Source organism: Lithobates pipiens, unplaced genomic scaffold (assembly GCF_037356315.1).
Source record: "Lithobates pipiens isolate NorthernLeopardFrog02 unplaced genomic scaffold, aLitPip1_a1.2 Scaffold_19, whole genome shotgun sequence".
NCBI lineage: Eukaryota > Metazoa > Chordata > Amphibia > Anura > Ranidae > Lithobates > Lithobates pipiens.
In genome coordinates this window covers 536,155,464-536,168,545 of record NW_027507764.1, presented here as the reverse complement: position 1 = coordinate 536,168,545, position 13,082 = coordinate 536,155,464, and the positions used below count along the sequence as shown (strand labels likewise).

The following is a 13,082-nucleotide window of genomic DNA, read 5'->3' as shown; positions in this document are numbered from 1 at the left end:
ATTAAGCCTGCCCAAAGGAAGCCCTCTGTACCAGGACTCGGAGCAGTGTGATTCCTAAATACGGGCCAAGGTAGAGGATTCATAAAACATTGTTCAGAGAAAAAAAGTGCATAAACATAAAATGTTGTTAATGTAATAGGTATTTAAAATTAAAAAAAGAATAACTAGCTTACAGGTGAGGTCATGCTGTGTAAAGAAATACCAGTCTCATTTAAGAAGAGAACACTAGTCCACTTACGTGTATTGCTTCCTTCATTGGTGACAGTGAAGACTTTTCCAGGTTTCTGTATCACACAGGTCAATTCGGTGGCTGAGCTAACAGAGACATTGCATGGGAAGGAGCCTGAGTGCGAGAAATAAAAAAAAAAATATATATAAAAAAAACTTCTAATAAAGCTTACTTCGAAGTTTCAAATTAAAAACAATAGCTTCCATTTTGGCCATTTAGGCAAAAACAACAGGTTCTTTTGACAGACTATCCACCCACTGATACTCATCTTTTGAGTCCAATAAAGTTTTCTACTTTAAAGTGGTTGTAAACCCTTACAACACACTTTGACTTACAAGTAAGCCTAGATTAAGGCTTACCTGTAGGTCCAAGAAATATCTCCTAAACCTACACGGTTTAGGAGATATTTGCCGAAAGACAGGCACCGCTGTCTACGGCGCATGCGCCGTACACAGCGGTGCACAGGTGCACTGAGCGTGGCTGCACGGGAGTGACATCATAGCGGCTTCGCCGAATGACAGCGGCAGAGCAGCGAGACCCCACGGAGAAGAGGGATGCGCTGGACTACAGGGGACAGTGGTGACTTCGCTGGCTCCTGTGTCAGGTAAGTGACACATAATGGACTACTATGCGATGCATAGTAGTCCATTATGCTTTGCCTTTGCAGGGAATGAAAGAGGAAGTAAACTCATCAGGGTTTACTTCCTCTTTAACTGAAGCCTTGATGAAGGGGGAGTGTTCTCTGACCTCCGAAACTCACTTGATTTTTTTTAATGCAAACCAATAAATCATTTTGAATTTTTTATTATTTGATGTGGTACTCCTCCAGTTTATGTTTTTTTTTTTCGCATCCTGATCTGAGGCAGTGAGCACTCTGAAGGTTTTTCTTTTCACTATCTTATATGAACCAAGATTTAAGTCCTTGTGCCCCTTGGATGCATTTTTCTTTGTCAGAGCCCACACTCTGTTTGTCAGTGCCCTTGGAGATACAGTACCAGGTGTTTCTAGGTGTGAAGGACCTCCTGTGACCATTTCCCCTTCCTCCCATGATGTAGCAGTTGCATTAGAGCTGCCAGTCACCAAGCCTGAACTTTATCACAAAAGAAGAAGTTCATTACAGGCATACCCCACTTTTAAGTACACAATGGGGTTTAATTACTAAAGCTGGAAAGTGCGAAATCAGGCTCACTTCTGCATAGAAACGAATGAGCTTCCAGGTTTTATTATCAAAGCTTAATTGAACAAGCTGGGGTTATAAGCTCATTGGTTTCTATGCAGAAGTGAGCCTGATTTTGCACTTTCCAGCTTTAGTAAATAAACCCCATTGTGTACTTAAAAGCGGGATATGCCTGTATATACTCCAACACAGGCCAAAACACAGCTTACACAAGGATTGGACCCCTAGTTCCTAATAACATTTGGAGAGGCAGGGGATCATGGTAAAGATATCAGTAGGTGGGTGATTGTCTTGTCAAGAGATCCTGTCAATTTTCCAAAGAGTGAAAATGACAGATTCTCATAATTGTAATCCTTGACAAACTAGGACATTTAAAAAAATTTGGACAAGGAACAACTTTTTGGACTTTTCTGATGGGGAGATTTACAGAAAACTATGGAAATTCACACATATAGATGGGCATCATTCACACTCCTCTTAAAACAATGTATTTTAGGACTATGAATGTGTAATATCTGCATAAGAATAAATAGTTGTGTTCCTATCCATGCATTGTACAAATAAAGAAAATAAATGCACTGCCATTGCTGGCCTGCTTGAAGTTCTAGTTACGTGGCTATAGAGTTTCTCATTTTGTAGTTTTCACATGATATGGACACCACCCTTCCAGCGATAGACTGGAATTGAAAAACTCTGCCATGTAACATGACTTTTCTTAGTACAGTGTTATAACTTACCAATTTCTACAAGGTTATCTTGGGGGTTAGAACTGAATCCGGATCCTCTCAATGTGACTTGAAATCCTCCATACACAGATCCATACTTTGGAGAGATGCTGTTCACATGTAGATTGTACTTTATTGATGCCTCAATGCCTGTGCTGAAATCAGACCAGAAGTCAATAAGTGTAATCTACTACTCAGACTCTCAGACACCAAATTCTACTGACACTCCCCCACTGGACATTGGGGTTGATTTACTAAAACTGGAGAGTGCAAAAATCTCATGCAGCTCTGCATAGAAACCAATCATCTTCCAGTTTTTTTTTTTGTCAAATATTAATTGAACAAAAAGAAGTTAGAAGATGATTGTCAACCATGCATAGCTGCACCAGATTTTGCACTCTACAGTTTTAGTAAATCAACCCCAATGAGCGTACCCACTAGTGAGGTCTACTCTGTGCTCTCTCTTGGAAGCCTACAGCTACCACTTCAGCCTCCAGTGCCTGAAATATAATACTATAACAGCTCTGTGCAATGCTAGGTGCCTAATTGGTTCACGGAAAGGCCACTCCCACTCTCAGCCCAATTTCTGTTGTAGATTTTGAATAAATGAAACCTGAACAGAAAGAAATATGTAGGTTGTCACTGTTGATCTCCTTTACCAGACTCTATAGGGCTTTTTTACTAGTATGTAGCTAGTAAAGCCAGAGAAAAAATACAGTAACTGCATATCAAGAGTCAGGTTTGTATAGTTGTACGCAGCCTTGTGACTAACCTTCTCTGTCCCTTCAATACAAGATGTTCTACAACTATAAAATTCAATACAATACTAAATATTGTGAGTTTCGTTCTCTACATTAGTTTCACCAAGGTGTCTGCCCCGCAGCATGCAGAAAACATGCAAACACTGCCAGGGGAATCATAGTGACCTTTGTCGGAGACTAAAGGGAAAATGTAAAAGTGAGATAGAAAGGTACTTCGCTATAACTGTAACTGGTATAGCTGTGAATTAGAGCAGATATGAATGGTTAATGCAGACCATCTCCTCAAGTACCAAAGCCAAAAGTCTCAGGCCGCGTACACACGGGCGGACTGTTCGCCCAACTTTGTCCGCTGAACAGTGTTTCAGCGGACAGTCCGCTCGTGTGTGGGCTTCAGCGGACAGTTTCAGCGGACAGTCTGTCGAACAAAGTTTTTCGGAATTTCCGTAAGACAGTCCGCTGAAACTTGGTTTCAGCGGACAGTCCGCTCGTGTGTAGGCTTGTTCGACAAACTAAGTTTCGCGCATGCTCAGAAAGGATTTACACGGCGAAGGTTGCATTGCAGTGTATAGGACGTTGAATTTCTCGTCCCGTCGTACGTGCCGTTCACGTCATCGCGCACGCTTTCAGCGGACTGCTCGTTCATCGTGTGTGGTCAAGTCCGTTCATGCAAATTTTGAGCGGACTGTTTGTCGGATTGTTTGACGAACAAAGTTGGGCAAACAGTCCGCCCGTGTGTACGCGGCCTCAGAGTCATCTTCGACTCAGAGGTGTCTATGGATGCACAAATAGGATCAGTAGTAAGCGGATCCCACCATCTTCTCCGCCTGCTACGTAGACTCATCCCCTTCATTCCAGAAAAGGAGAAAGCAATAGTATTTGGAACAATCATCAATTTGCGACTCGACTATGCAAATTCCCTCTACATAGGACTACCTAAATACCAGATTGCATGCCTACAAGTCATCCAAAACACTGCAGGAAGACTAGTCACGGGAAAAAAAATCCTGGGAATCCATCTCCCCATCCCTGAGGACTCTACACTGGCTAACGGTAAAGGATAGGATCATATTCAAGACCCTCTGCCTCACCCACAAATGCACACAAGGAAACGCTCCTCAATACCTATGTGAGAAAATAAAACACTACACACCCAATCGCAACCTCCGATCAACTAACCAAAGCCGCCTCCTCATCCCCAAGTCCCATTACAAATCAAAGGGAGAATGAAGATTTGCAGTCCAAGGACTATGGCTATGGAACGCTCTACCCACGAACATCCGGATGGAAGAAAACCATCAGGCCTTCAGAAAAAAAACTCAAGACCCACCTCTTCTAAGAAGCAGGACAACTCAGGACGGACCAAGCGCCTTGAGGCGATTGAGTTCGCATTTGCAGAGCTATACAAATCATTCATTCATTCAGTTCTGTATTTATTAATACACTTTAAATATATATATTTTTTACATTTGACCTGGCATCAGACTTTTGCTGTCCATGTACAGCAGAGTTTCGAGTGTGGAAGGTAGAGGCAGCACAAGCCGCCAAATCAGTTGCATCGGCTTTTCGATATGAGGAGAAGGCAGAGGTAAGGAACACCTTCAGTCATTTTTTTCAACATTCTATCTATTAAATCTTCTTGTTTTAACTTTGGATAGTAAAACATTTTTTTCTGCCAGTAAATACCTTATACAGCCCACTTCTTGTTTCTTGTCTGGTCATTAGCCCAGATGTATGACATCATGCACAGCTCTCTCTCTCTCACCCTTGTAACAGTTTCCAGGAAGGGAGGGGGGGTGAGTCATAAGAGGGCCAATGAGAGCTGCCGGGCTGCAGAGCTGGAGGTCAGCCTCTGTGTGTCTGTGTAAATCCAGGAAGTGAACAGGCAGCAGCTTCAGCTGCCCCCAGTTAAAATGGATGCTGCCAGACTCAATGGAGGGAAATTTCTGCAACATATTTGGCAAGTACAGAATCACAATATATATAAAATAATATGCAAAGTGGTTGGAGGGAAGCTTCAGAATGGCAAACATGTTTTTATTACAAATTATGTGAGCAGACTGGAGTTCCTCTTTAAGGAGGGGCTGTGCTAAAAAAAAACAGAGCTCAACCACACATTTAATATTGAGAGTGCTTAGGGAAAACTCAGGATTCCAAAGGGAAACTGAGATATCACAGCAGCCTCCAACATTTTCCAAACCCCCTCCTTCATGGAGCAGAAGATAAACAAGACAACTTTGCCCAATTACAGAGAGTACCATACATTATGTATAATGTTATTTTTGGCACAATACCTGGAAACTGCATATCCCCAATTGGCCACATGGACCAGGACTGGGTAGGTCCCAGGAGGAAGAGCAGGAAGGACACATGTAATGTTAGTTGATGTCCACTTTATCTGTTCACAAGATGATTCTCCAATGAACACAGCATTGTCTGCTGATGCATTGCTAAAGCCCGATCCTAGAATAGTCAGTGTTGTGGTACCTGTAAAAAAACAGAGAATTGTATATATTCTTATTAAAGGTTTAATTATTTGATTTGATTATAGAATATAAAGTTATCAAATAAAATATACAATATAAAGGAATAAAGTGTATGTTCTCACCCAGAACAATGCTGATGTTTGGGCTGATTCCAGTTATAGTTGGAGCCGAGTCCGAAATGAAACGAAATGCATTCGGTAAGGTGCTATTAAAGCCGCCAGTGAAAACAACAATATTGGCAAGTCCAGCAGATCCCTGCAAAAAAAGGTTGAAAAATTAGTTGGGTGTAGGCCAGTTTTACCTATAAGAAAAATATGATATATTTGTGCCTTTATAAAAAAAAATGCATTGTAATTCCCCCAGTGTATGTCCATTTGTTTTGGGCAAAAGGGGCAAAAACAAATGTTACAGTGGCTAAGTGGTTGGCACTTCTGCTTGGCAGCACTTGGGTTGTCAGTTGGAGTCCCAACCATGGCGCTACCTGCCTGGAGTTGGCATCTTCTCCCTGTGAGTGTCCTCCCACACTCCAAAGACATGCTGGGAGCTTAATTGTCTCCTGTCTAAATTGGCCCTTGTATGTATGAATGTGAATTAGGGACCTTAGACTGTGAGCTCCTTGATGGCAGGGACCGATGTGAATGTACAATATTAATGTAAAGTGCTGTGTAAATTGATGGCGCTATATAAGTACGTGTAAGCTCTTTCTTGTGTTGGTCAAATGCTTTTCATAAATATAAAACAGAAAATACCACATTTGGCCTCTATATGGCGCTAAGTATAATAGGAATTTCCTACAATACCAATAAGCTCTAATCCAGGAGAGAAGGCCAAGTCCAGTTATTTCAATAGTTTTATTTTATTTATTATAGGTTTTATACAGCACCAGAATTCACGCAGTACTTAACATTTTGTACATTCACACCACTCAATTTCATCGTGGGCCACATCAACATTACAGTTGCCCTCGCACCATCAGAAATCAAGAGTCCCCCACCTTCTCTTACATCACAGTGCACCCCCCTTAGCTTGTGCTTCTGCCAGAAAGAAGCTGGAGGCAGAGCTGGGAGGCAAAAAGTGCAGGGTCTGGAGGAGGACCAGAGGAGGGCTGGAGTCAGTCACTGCTGGAGTCTGCTGAATGCTGAGACCATGGGAGGAGGAGATGAGGGAGCTCTGCGGCTTCACAGAGAAGCACAGGATCCATAGGAGGAGTTCTGTCCTCCTCTGTTGCCAATTGCTTAGACGGGGGCAGAGACAAGCTTCCCCATGGCTTCACAGAGAAGTGCAGGATCTGTAGGAGGAGTTCTGTCCTCCTCTCTGTTGCCAATTGCTTAGAAGATGGGGGCAGAGACAAGCTTCCCCACAGCCTCATGGAGAAGTGCAGGATCTGTAGGAGGAGTTCTGTCCTCCTCTCTGTTGCCAATTGCTTAGACGGGGGGGGGGGGGGGGGCAGAGACTAATCTCTCCACGGCTTCATAGAGAAGGAGAAGTTCTCTGGGGGGGGGGGGGTACTGTAGCTGCAGGAGAGGTACAAGGGCCACATGATATGGCCTGGAGGGCTGCATTCAGCCCAGAGACCTTGTGTTTAACACATGTAAGGGATTACAATGCAAGGCCCTTACCTCACTTGCTAGGGCCAATTTAGACAAGAGCCAATTAACAAGGCTGAACCCACTGTGCTGTATAGATTTCATTTACGTGCAAGTGTCTACAGAAAGTACTGCTTGGGGACTATTTATAAATCATTTGCTGTACAAATGCTAAACCTTTTACAGAGCCATCACAAATAATCACTGTAATGTGTCTAATATGTTTATTTCCTATGAATGTCAGCTCCACCTAGTGGCCATAATGGATTATTTTTGAAAAATGCTGCAATATGACCACTATATGGAGCTGACAATAATAAGAATTATACATATTAGATGCATTACTGAGGTTAATTGTACCTTGGCATTCATACAGCAAATTATTTTATAAATAAACCCACATTTGTGTTAGGGCATCCAATAATTGCTATTATATATGTGCAATATGTAAAAATAGAGAGAGTGTTTCTATTTGGTTGCTAAGGTCAGTGCAAAGTTCTTTCTTTAAACAGGGAAACTATACTAAGAGAATGGGAGGATTGGCTGAATTTTTTTCACAATAATGAACTGCCCTTTATTGACTAATTTGAGTTATTAAACCTGTAGTTTAGGCATAGCTTTTTTGCATAGTTATATTGGTCCAGCTTATTCTGCTGACGAAATACATTTTTTACACAGCCAGGTACCTGAAGCACTGCTCACCCTCTACTTACCACTGAAGTCCTGCACTGAATCATAGTCAGGTTGATGAAGTTAATAGCGCAGTCATTGCCACCAATTTGTACTGCCGAGTCACCGCCAAATCCCCTGCCATGAATTGTTACCAGTGTGCCCCCTGGTGGTAGAAGGCAGAGTAAACATCACACTGAATACATGCAGCTACTGATAATTTTCATTTGATTTTATAAAGTGTTGTTTTATAGTACATACATGGCAATAGTATACATCTGTAGCATTTTAGATTTTTAGTTTCTATTTTATTTTATTCCTCATATTTTAATAAATGTATGGTTCAGCTGTTCCCTAAGAATTAAAAGCACAATGTATAACTACATTTTTTTGTGTCGTTTTGGATAGAGTGGAGAGGGATTAGAACACCTTTCTGTTGTTATTGCTTTCTGTGCCCATTTAGGAAGATTCACCCTCTCTGTTTGTCATTTTTTATCACCAAAAGGAAAAGAAAATACTAAATATTAGGTTGTCCCCAGAACAGGTGTAGAGGGGAAATCTTCTAGTGGGGACATTATTTTTTGTGACCACCAGGAATATTTCCCTTTACTTCCTGTTGTGGTTATGGGACAGGAAGTGAAGGGAAATCTCCCCAATGGGACACAGATGGCAAAAAAAAAAATTGACAGGGATCATAACCCATCCTTGCTCTAATGGAAAAAAAAAGCTTTGTCTTTAGTTCTAATTCAGGGGTTCTCAAACAGGGTTTCATGGAAGCCTAGGGTTCCTCAAAAGGTTGTTAGGGGTTCCTTGAGCAAATCGCAATATCTGCCTCTCACATACGTTCCTACTGACATAAATAAAAATTTAAAAAACAGCCTCCTGCAATTAATTGCGGTACTTCTGAGTTTGATGTAATATCTATTTTGAGTTACTGGAATGGTGTCAATATGTCTTGCTACCCACTCAGGACTATGGGTGCTTTTCCAAGTAACAGAGAGAGGGTGCACCGACCTAGCGCATTACCACTATAAAACTTTATTAAATAGGTAAAACAAGTGATATACTCACAAAAGCATGACATTAAGAGGCTTATTATAAAATATAGATAAGACTGCTTCCTTATCCACATGGTGACATAGAAGGATCTTTCAGCGTCTAAGCCCTTGTACACACGATCGGAGATTCCGGAATGTGTCCTATCGGACCGTTTTGTCTGATAATCCGACTGTGTGTGGTATGCATCGGACTGTTTCCGTCGGAATATCCGTCGCACCCAATTTTCCAACTTGTTTGAAATATTTTCCGACAATCTGCTCCGATCGGACATACTCCGATCATGTGTAGAGAATTTTGATCGGACTAAGTGCCACGCATGCTCAGATCAAATTCCTACATCAAAGCTATTGGCTACTAGCGTGAACGTAGTCCCGTCGTAACGAAATAACGTCATCACATTCTGAACGATCAGATTTTCCGACAACTTGGTCCGACCGTGTGTATGCAACAGTTTCGGACAAAATCCGTCGGACAAAATCCAACGGATTTGGTTGGCAGAATGTCTGACCGTGTGTACACGGGCTAATGCTGTTTACATGTTTTGAGGGGCAAGCCTTTTAGGCTCTGATGAAAAGGGCTTGCATCTCAAATGCATAAACCGCATTGGACATTGAAAGTTCTTCCCATGTCACTATTTTAGCAGTGTGGATCTGAAAGCAGTCTCATCTGTCTTTTATGATATGCCTGCTAATGTCATGCATTTGTGAGTATATCACTTGTTTTACCAATTTTATAAAGTTGTATAGTGGTAATGCGCTAGGTCAGTGCAGCCTCTCTCTGTTGTTTTTTAAGTTCCTACTGACACCATTGATCTTTATTTAGCTCTCTGTAAGGGGGTAATTCTTCCTAATAACCACAAGTGTAAGAAACATTTTTCCCACTGACCATTAGACATTTTTAGCTGGAGTTCCCTGAGACCAGAAAGTTATTTTAAGGGCTCCTCTGTGTTGAAAAAGGTTAAGAAAGCCTGTTCTACTTTAAAGTATAATTAAAGGCAAAACCATTTTTTTTTTAGTTTTGTATAGAGTTGAGATGGATTAGAACACTTGTCAGTTTTTATGGCTGTCTGTGCCCCTATAAGGGAGATTCGCCTTCTCTATTTGTCCTGTTTACCATTATCATTGAAAGTGAACGTAAAAGACAATCCCACATTTTGGGTTGTCCCTGGAAAAGTAATAGAGGCACTAGTTCTTGTAATCTGGGGGGTCCCCAAGGATCACCCTTAATTTGCAGGGATTTCCTCTCGCTTCTTGTTTGGGTATGGGACAGGAAGTGAAGGGAAATCTCTACAATGAGATACAGATGGCAAAAAAAATAAATCTGACAGGAGTTAAAACCCTCCCTTGATTTATCCAAAATTTAAAAAAATTATAAAATAGCTGATGCTTTGTCATTGATAAGAAGGATTCTAATTTATGTAGGCATCCTCCTAGATACTGTAGGTGTTAGGTTAGGTAAATTTCGTTTTACTGTAGTCATTTGAGCAACTTGTGATTATTTCAGGCTGTTCTATGTCTCCATGGTTCTCCCCACTGCCTACTGGAGGATTCTGGAAAGTAGTGTCAAACCCTGGGAGAGGGTGCTCTGATGGCTTGGAGGGAGCATAAAAAGTTTGGGGCTTGGAACAGAGGGATTTAGTCCAGGAGGAGATTGCCTCAGCCTAAAGGGCTGCTGCCCTTCTGGACACTCCAGCTGTGCGTTCTACTGCGCGAGGCCCCAGCTTTGCTAACTGGGGGGGGGCCCATTCTACTGAACTCTAGTGCTAGAGTTGACTGACGGACTTATTTTTGGGGATCTGGTTTGGATAATTTATTCGCTGGAGAGGTGTCTAGAAGATAATGGAAGGAGGCATCCAACTATCCAAGGACATTAGTGAGTACAGACTGGTGTGCGAGATCCCAGTGACTGTGTGCTGCTAGTATATAGTATAACTAAAAGCAAAAACTTTAGTTTTGGATAGAATGGAGAGGGATTAGAACACCTGTCAGTTTTTATTGCTGCCTGTGCCCTTTGGCGAGATTCACCCTCTGTATGTCTCCTGTTTACCATCATTGAAAGTTAAAGTAATGGAAAAACCCAAATTTTGTTGTCCCCAGAAAAGTAACAGAGGGGAAATCTTCCAATGGGGACACTAGTTTTGGTGACCTCAGGAATTCCCTTAATTTGCAGGGTTTTCAACTCACTTCCTATTTGGCTATGGCACAGGAAGTGAAGATAAGACTACCCAATGGGACATAGATAGTGAAAAAAAAAAATCCGACAGGGGTTATAACCCTCCCTTGCTCTATCCAAAATGAAAAAAAGTTTTTCCTATATTTCATCTTTAAAAGTGGACATGGTTCATGATCTCCCTGTGTAACTCAGTCCATTATTTGCTGCCACAGAGCCTGTGCTCAGAATCTTTAAGAGGAAGATAGGCATCCTCAAGTTGCTACCTAACTTTGTTGGCGTATCCCACACCCTGCACCCATCCAAATTCAAGATTACAATAAAGCAATGGAAAAAAAGCATACCCCTAGACTAACCAATGAGCCAAAGAGTGACCGAGACATTGTGCCTGGCTGCTATTGCACTTACTGGGAAGGAATCTTGAGACCTAAAAAGTAGGCTCTTTATGGAGTGAGCACTACATTTATAAACCATCCCTGTTTTGTGTTCTGTTACCTGCCAAGCTTCCTGCTGATGGTGTGATGAAAAAAACAGACAGCTCTTGGGTAAGGGTCAGGTTTCCACCAGAAAACATTGCCAGACCAACCCCTGCGATGTACACTGTGATCGAGAAGGTTCCCGCACTTGCGTTTTGCACCAGACATCTGATCTCATTGGCTTAAGATAAAAATAATAAAAAAAATCCAATATTAGCATTCTTGTTTTTTTTTTTTAAACATGTGTGGTTATTAGTTGTGTTGATTTCCTAATGTTGCTTTCATTGTTCTTTAATGACTTACCGGTAATATTAAGAATGGGGCAGGCAATGCTGCCAATAGTAACAGAAGTGGTGTCATTGCTATTACTGTTTGTGAATCCAGTTCCATTTATTTTAAGGACTTCAACATCTCCATTCCACTCTAAAATAAAGGTTTCAAAAAGAAATTTGTTTGCAAAAATAGCAATTCCTTTGACATATATAATATTGTAATATATACAACACAGGGTCATCATATGTTATGCATTAAATGGACGCTAAACAATATCTTTATTCTCCAAAAAGAATCCATACACATCCAATGTTTATTGGCTCTGTACTCTATTTTTCATGAAATTATTACGTTTGTTCTTCTGCCTTCTGATAATATCCCCTGTGAGCTTCTGAACCTCTCCTCCCACTTCCATTTGTTTGGAATGAGCAGTGCATGTTAGTTGCAGTCATGTACACTACACATTCCATAGTACACAGTGCATATTGGGTTTAAGCAAGAGAGGATGGCTACATTCCTACATATAGTGGGATCATGGAGAACATATGTAACCACCCTCTAACAGGAAGTCAGGTCACAGAGGCAAAAAAAAAGGAATCTGGAAGGTTGGAGGAGACTGAGAGCAAGATAAGGTACTTTTTTGAGTTAAGAATGTATACTTGAGTAGATTATTTTTGTTAGGTTAGTGTCACTTTAAGAATTGGTGTTTCCATGTTTGTCGTATGGAGGTGATTACTGTGGTCATGGACAACAAACCCGGGAGTTATTTTTGCAGTTAGACACCTATGCTGGAAGTTAATATTAACACCACTGACACCAATGCTGAGGGGTATTATTGCATTCACTGACAGCACTGCTGGGGGGTTTCTTTGCTTTTAACTGACACCAGCACTGGGGGTTATTATTGCATCCATTGACACCAGTGCTTGGGAGCTATTATTTCATCCCCTGACACCAATATTAGGGGGTTTTATTGCATTCACTGAAACCAGTGCTGGGGGTTATTATTGCATCCACTGACATCAATGCTGGGTGGATTTATTGCCACCATAAGACACCAATGATGACTACAACTTTCTCTTCCATGTGCATTACAGTACTGAAGTTTGGGTATGGTATTGAGATGTGTTAAATTCGTAAGATCAAAGAAAGTGTCCTAAGAGCCACACACCAAGCAATCCAGTGCATCATAGAGATAGTAGCAGCCTCAGTCTATCTCTATGAGTAAGCCCTGTGGGTATCATGAAACGTGTTGGGGGAAGGCCTGGAAGGAGATAGTAGCAGCCTCAGTCTAACTCTATGACTAAGCCCTGTGGATATCATGAAACGTCCTGGGGGAAGGCCTGGAAGGAGATAGACTGAGGCTGCTACTATATCTTTGATGCACCGGATTGCTTGGTGTGCGGCTCTTAGGACACTTTCTTTGTTTTTAGATCTTATAAGAAACTTAGATGGACTCTCCACCCAGCTGGCTC

The 13,082-nt window shown here is 41.5% G+C and overlaps 1 protein-coding gene across 1 annotated transcript in view; it reads right to left on the bottom strand.

Moving 5' to 3' along the window:
- LOC143997557 (fibrocystin-L-like) overlaps positions 1–13,082 on the bottom strand; it is a 247,462-nt gene that overhangs the window by 124,396 nt on the left and 109,984 nt on the right. Inside the window, exons 29-35 of the mRNA XM_077493224.1 lie at positions 11,638–11,757; positions 11,354–11,515; positions 7,675–7,796; positions 5,498–5,630; positions 5,184–5,376; positions 2,144–2,286; positions 239–343 (exon numbers count right to left, since the gene is read on the bottom strand). Coding sequence (XP_077349350.1) covers positions 239–343; positions 2,144–2,286; positions 5,184–5,376; positions 5,498–5,630; positions 7,675–7,796; positions 11,354–11,515; positions 11,638–11,757 — 978 coding nt within the window. The remainder of the gene's footprint in view (positions 1–238; positions 344–2,143; positions 2,287–5,183; positions 5,377–5,497; positions 5,631–7,674; positions 7,797–11,353; positions 11,516–11,637; positions 11,758–13,082) is intronic.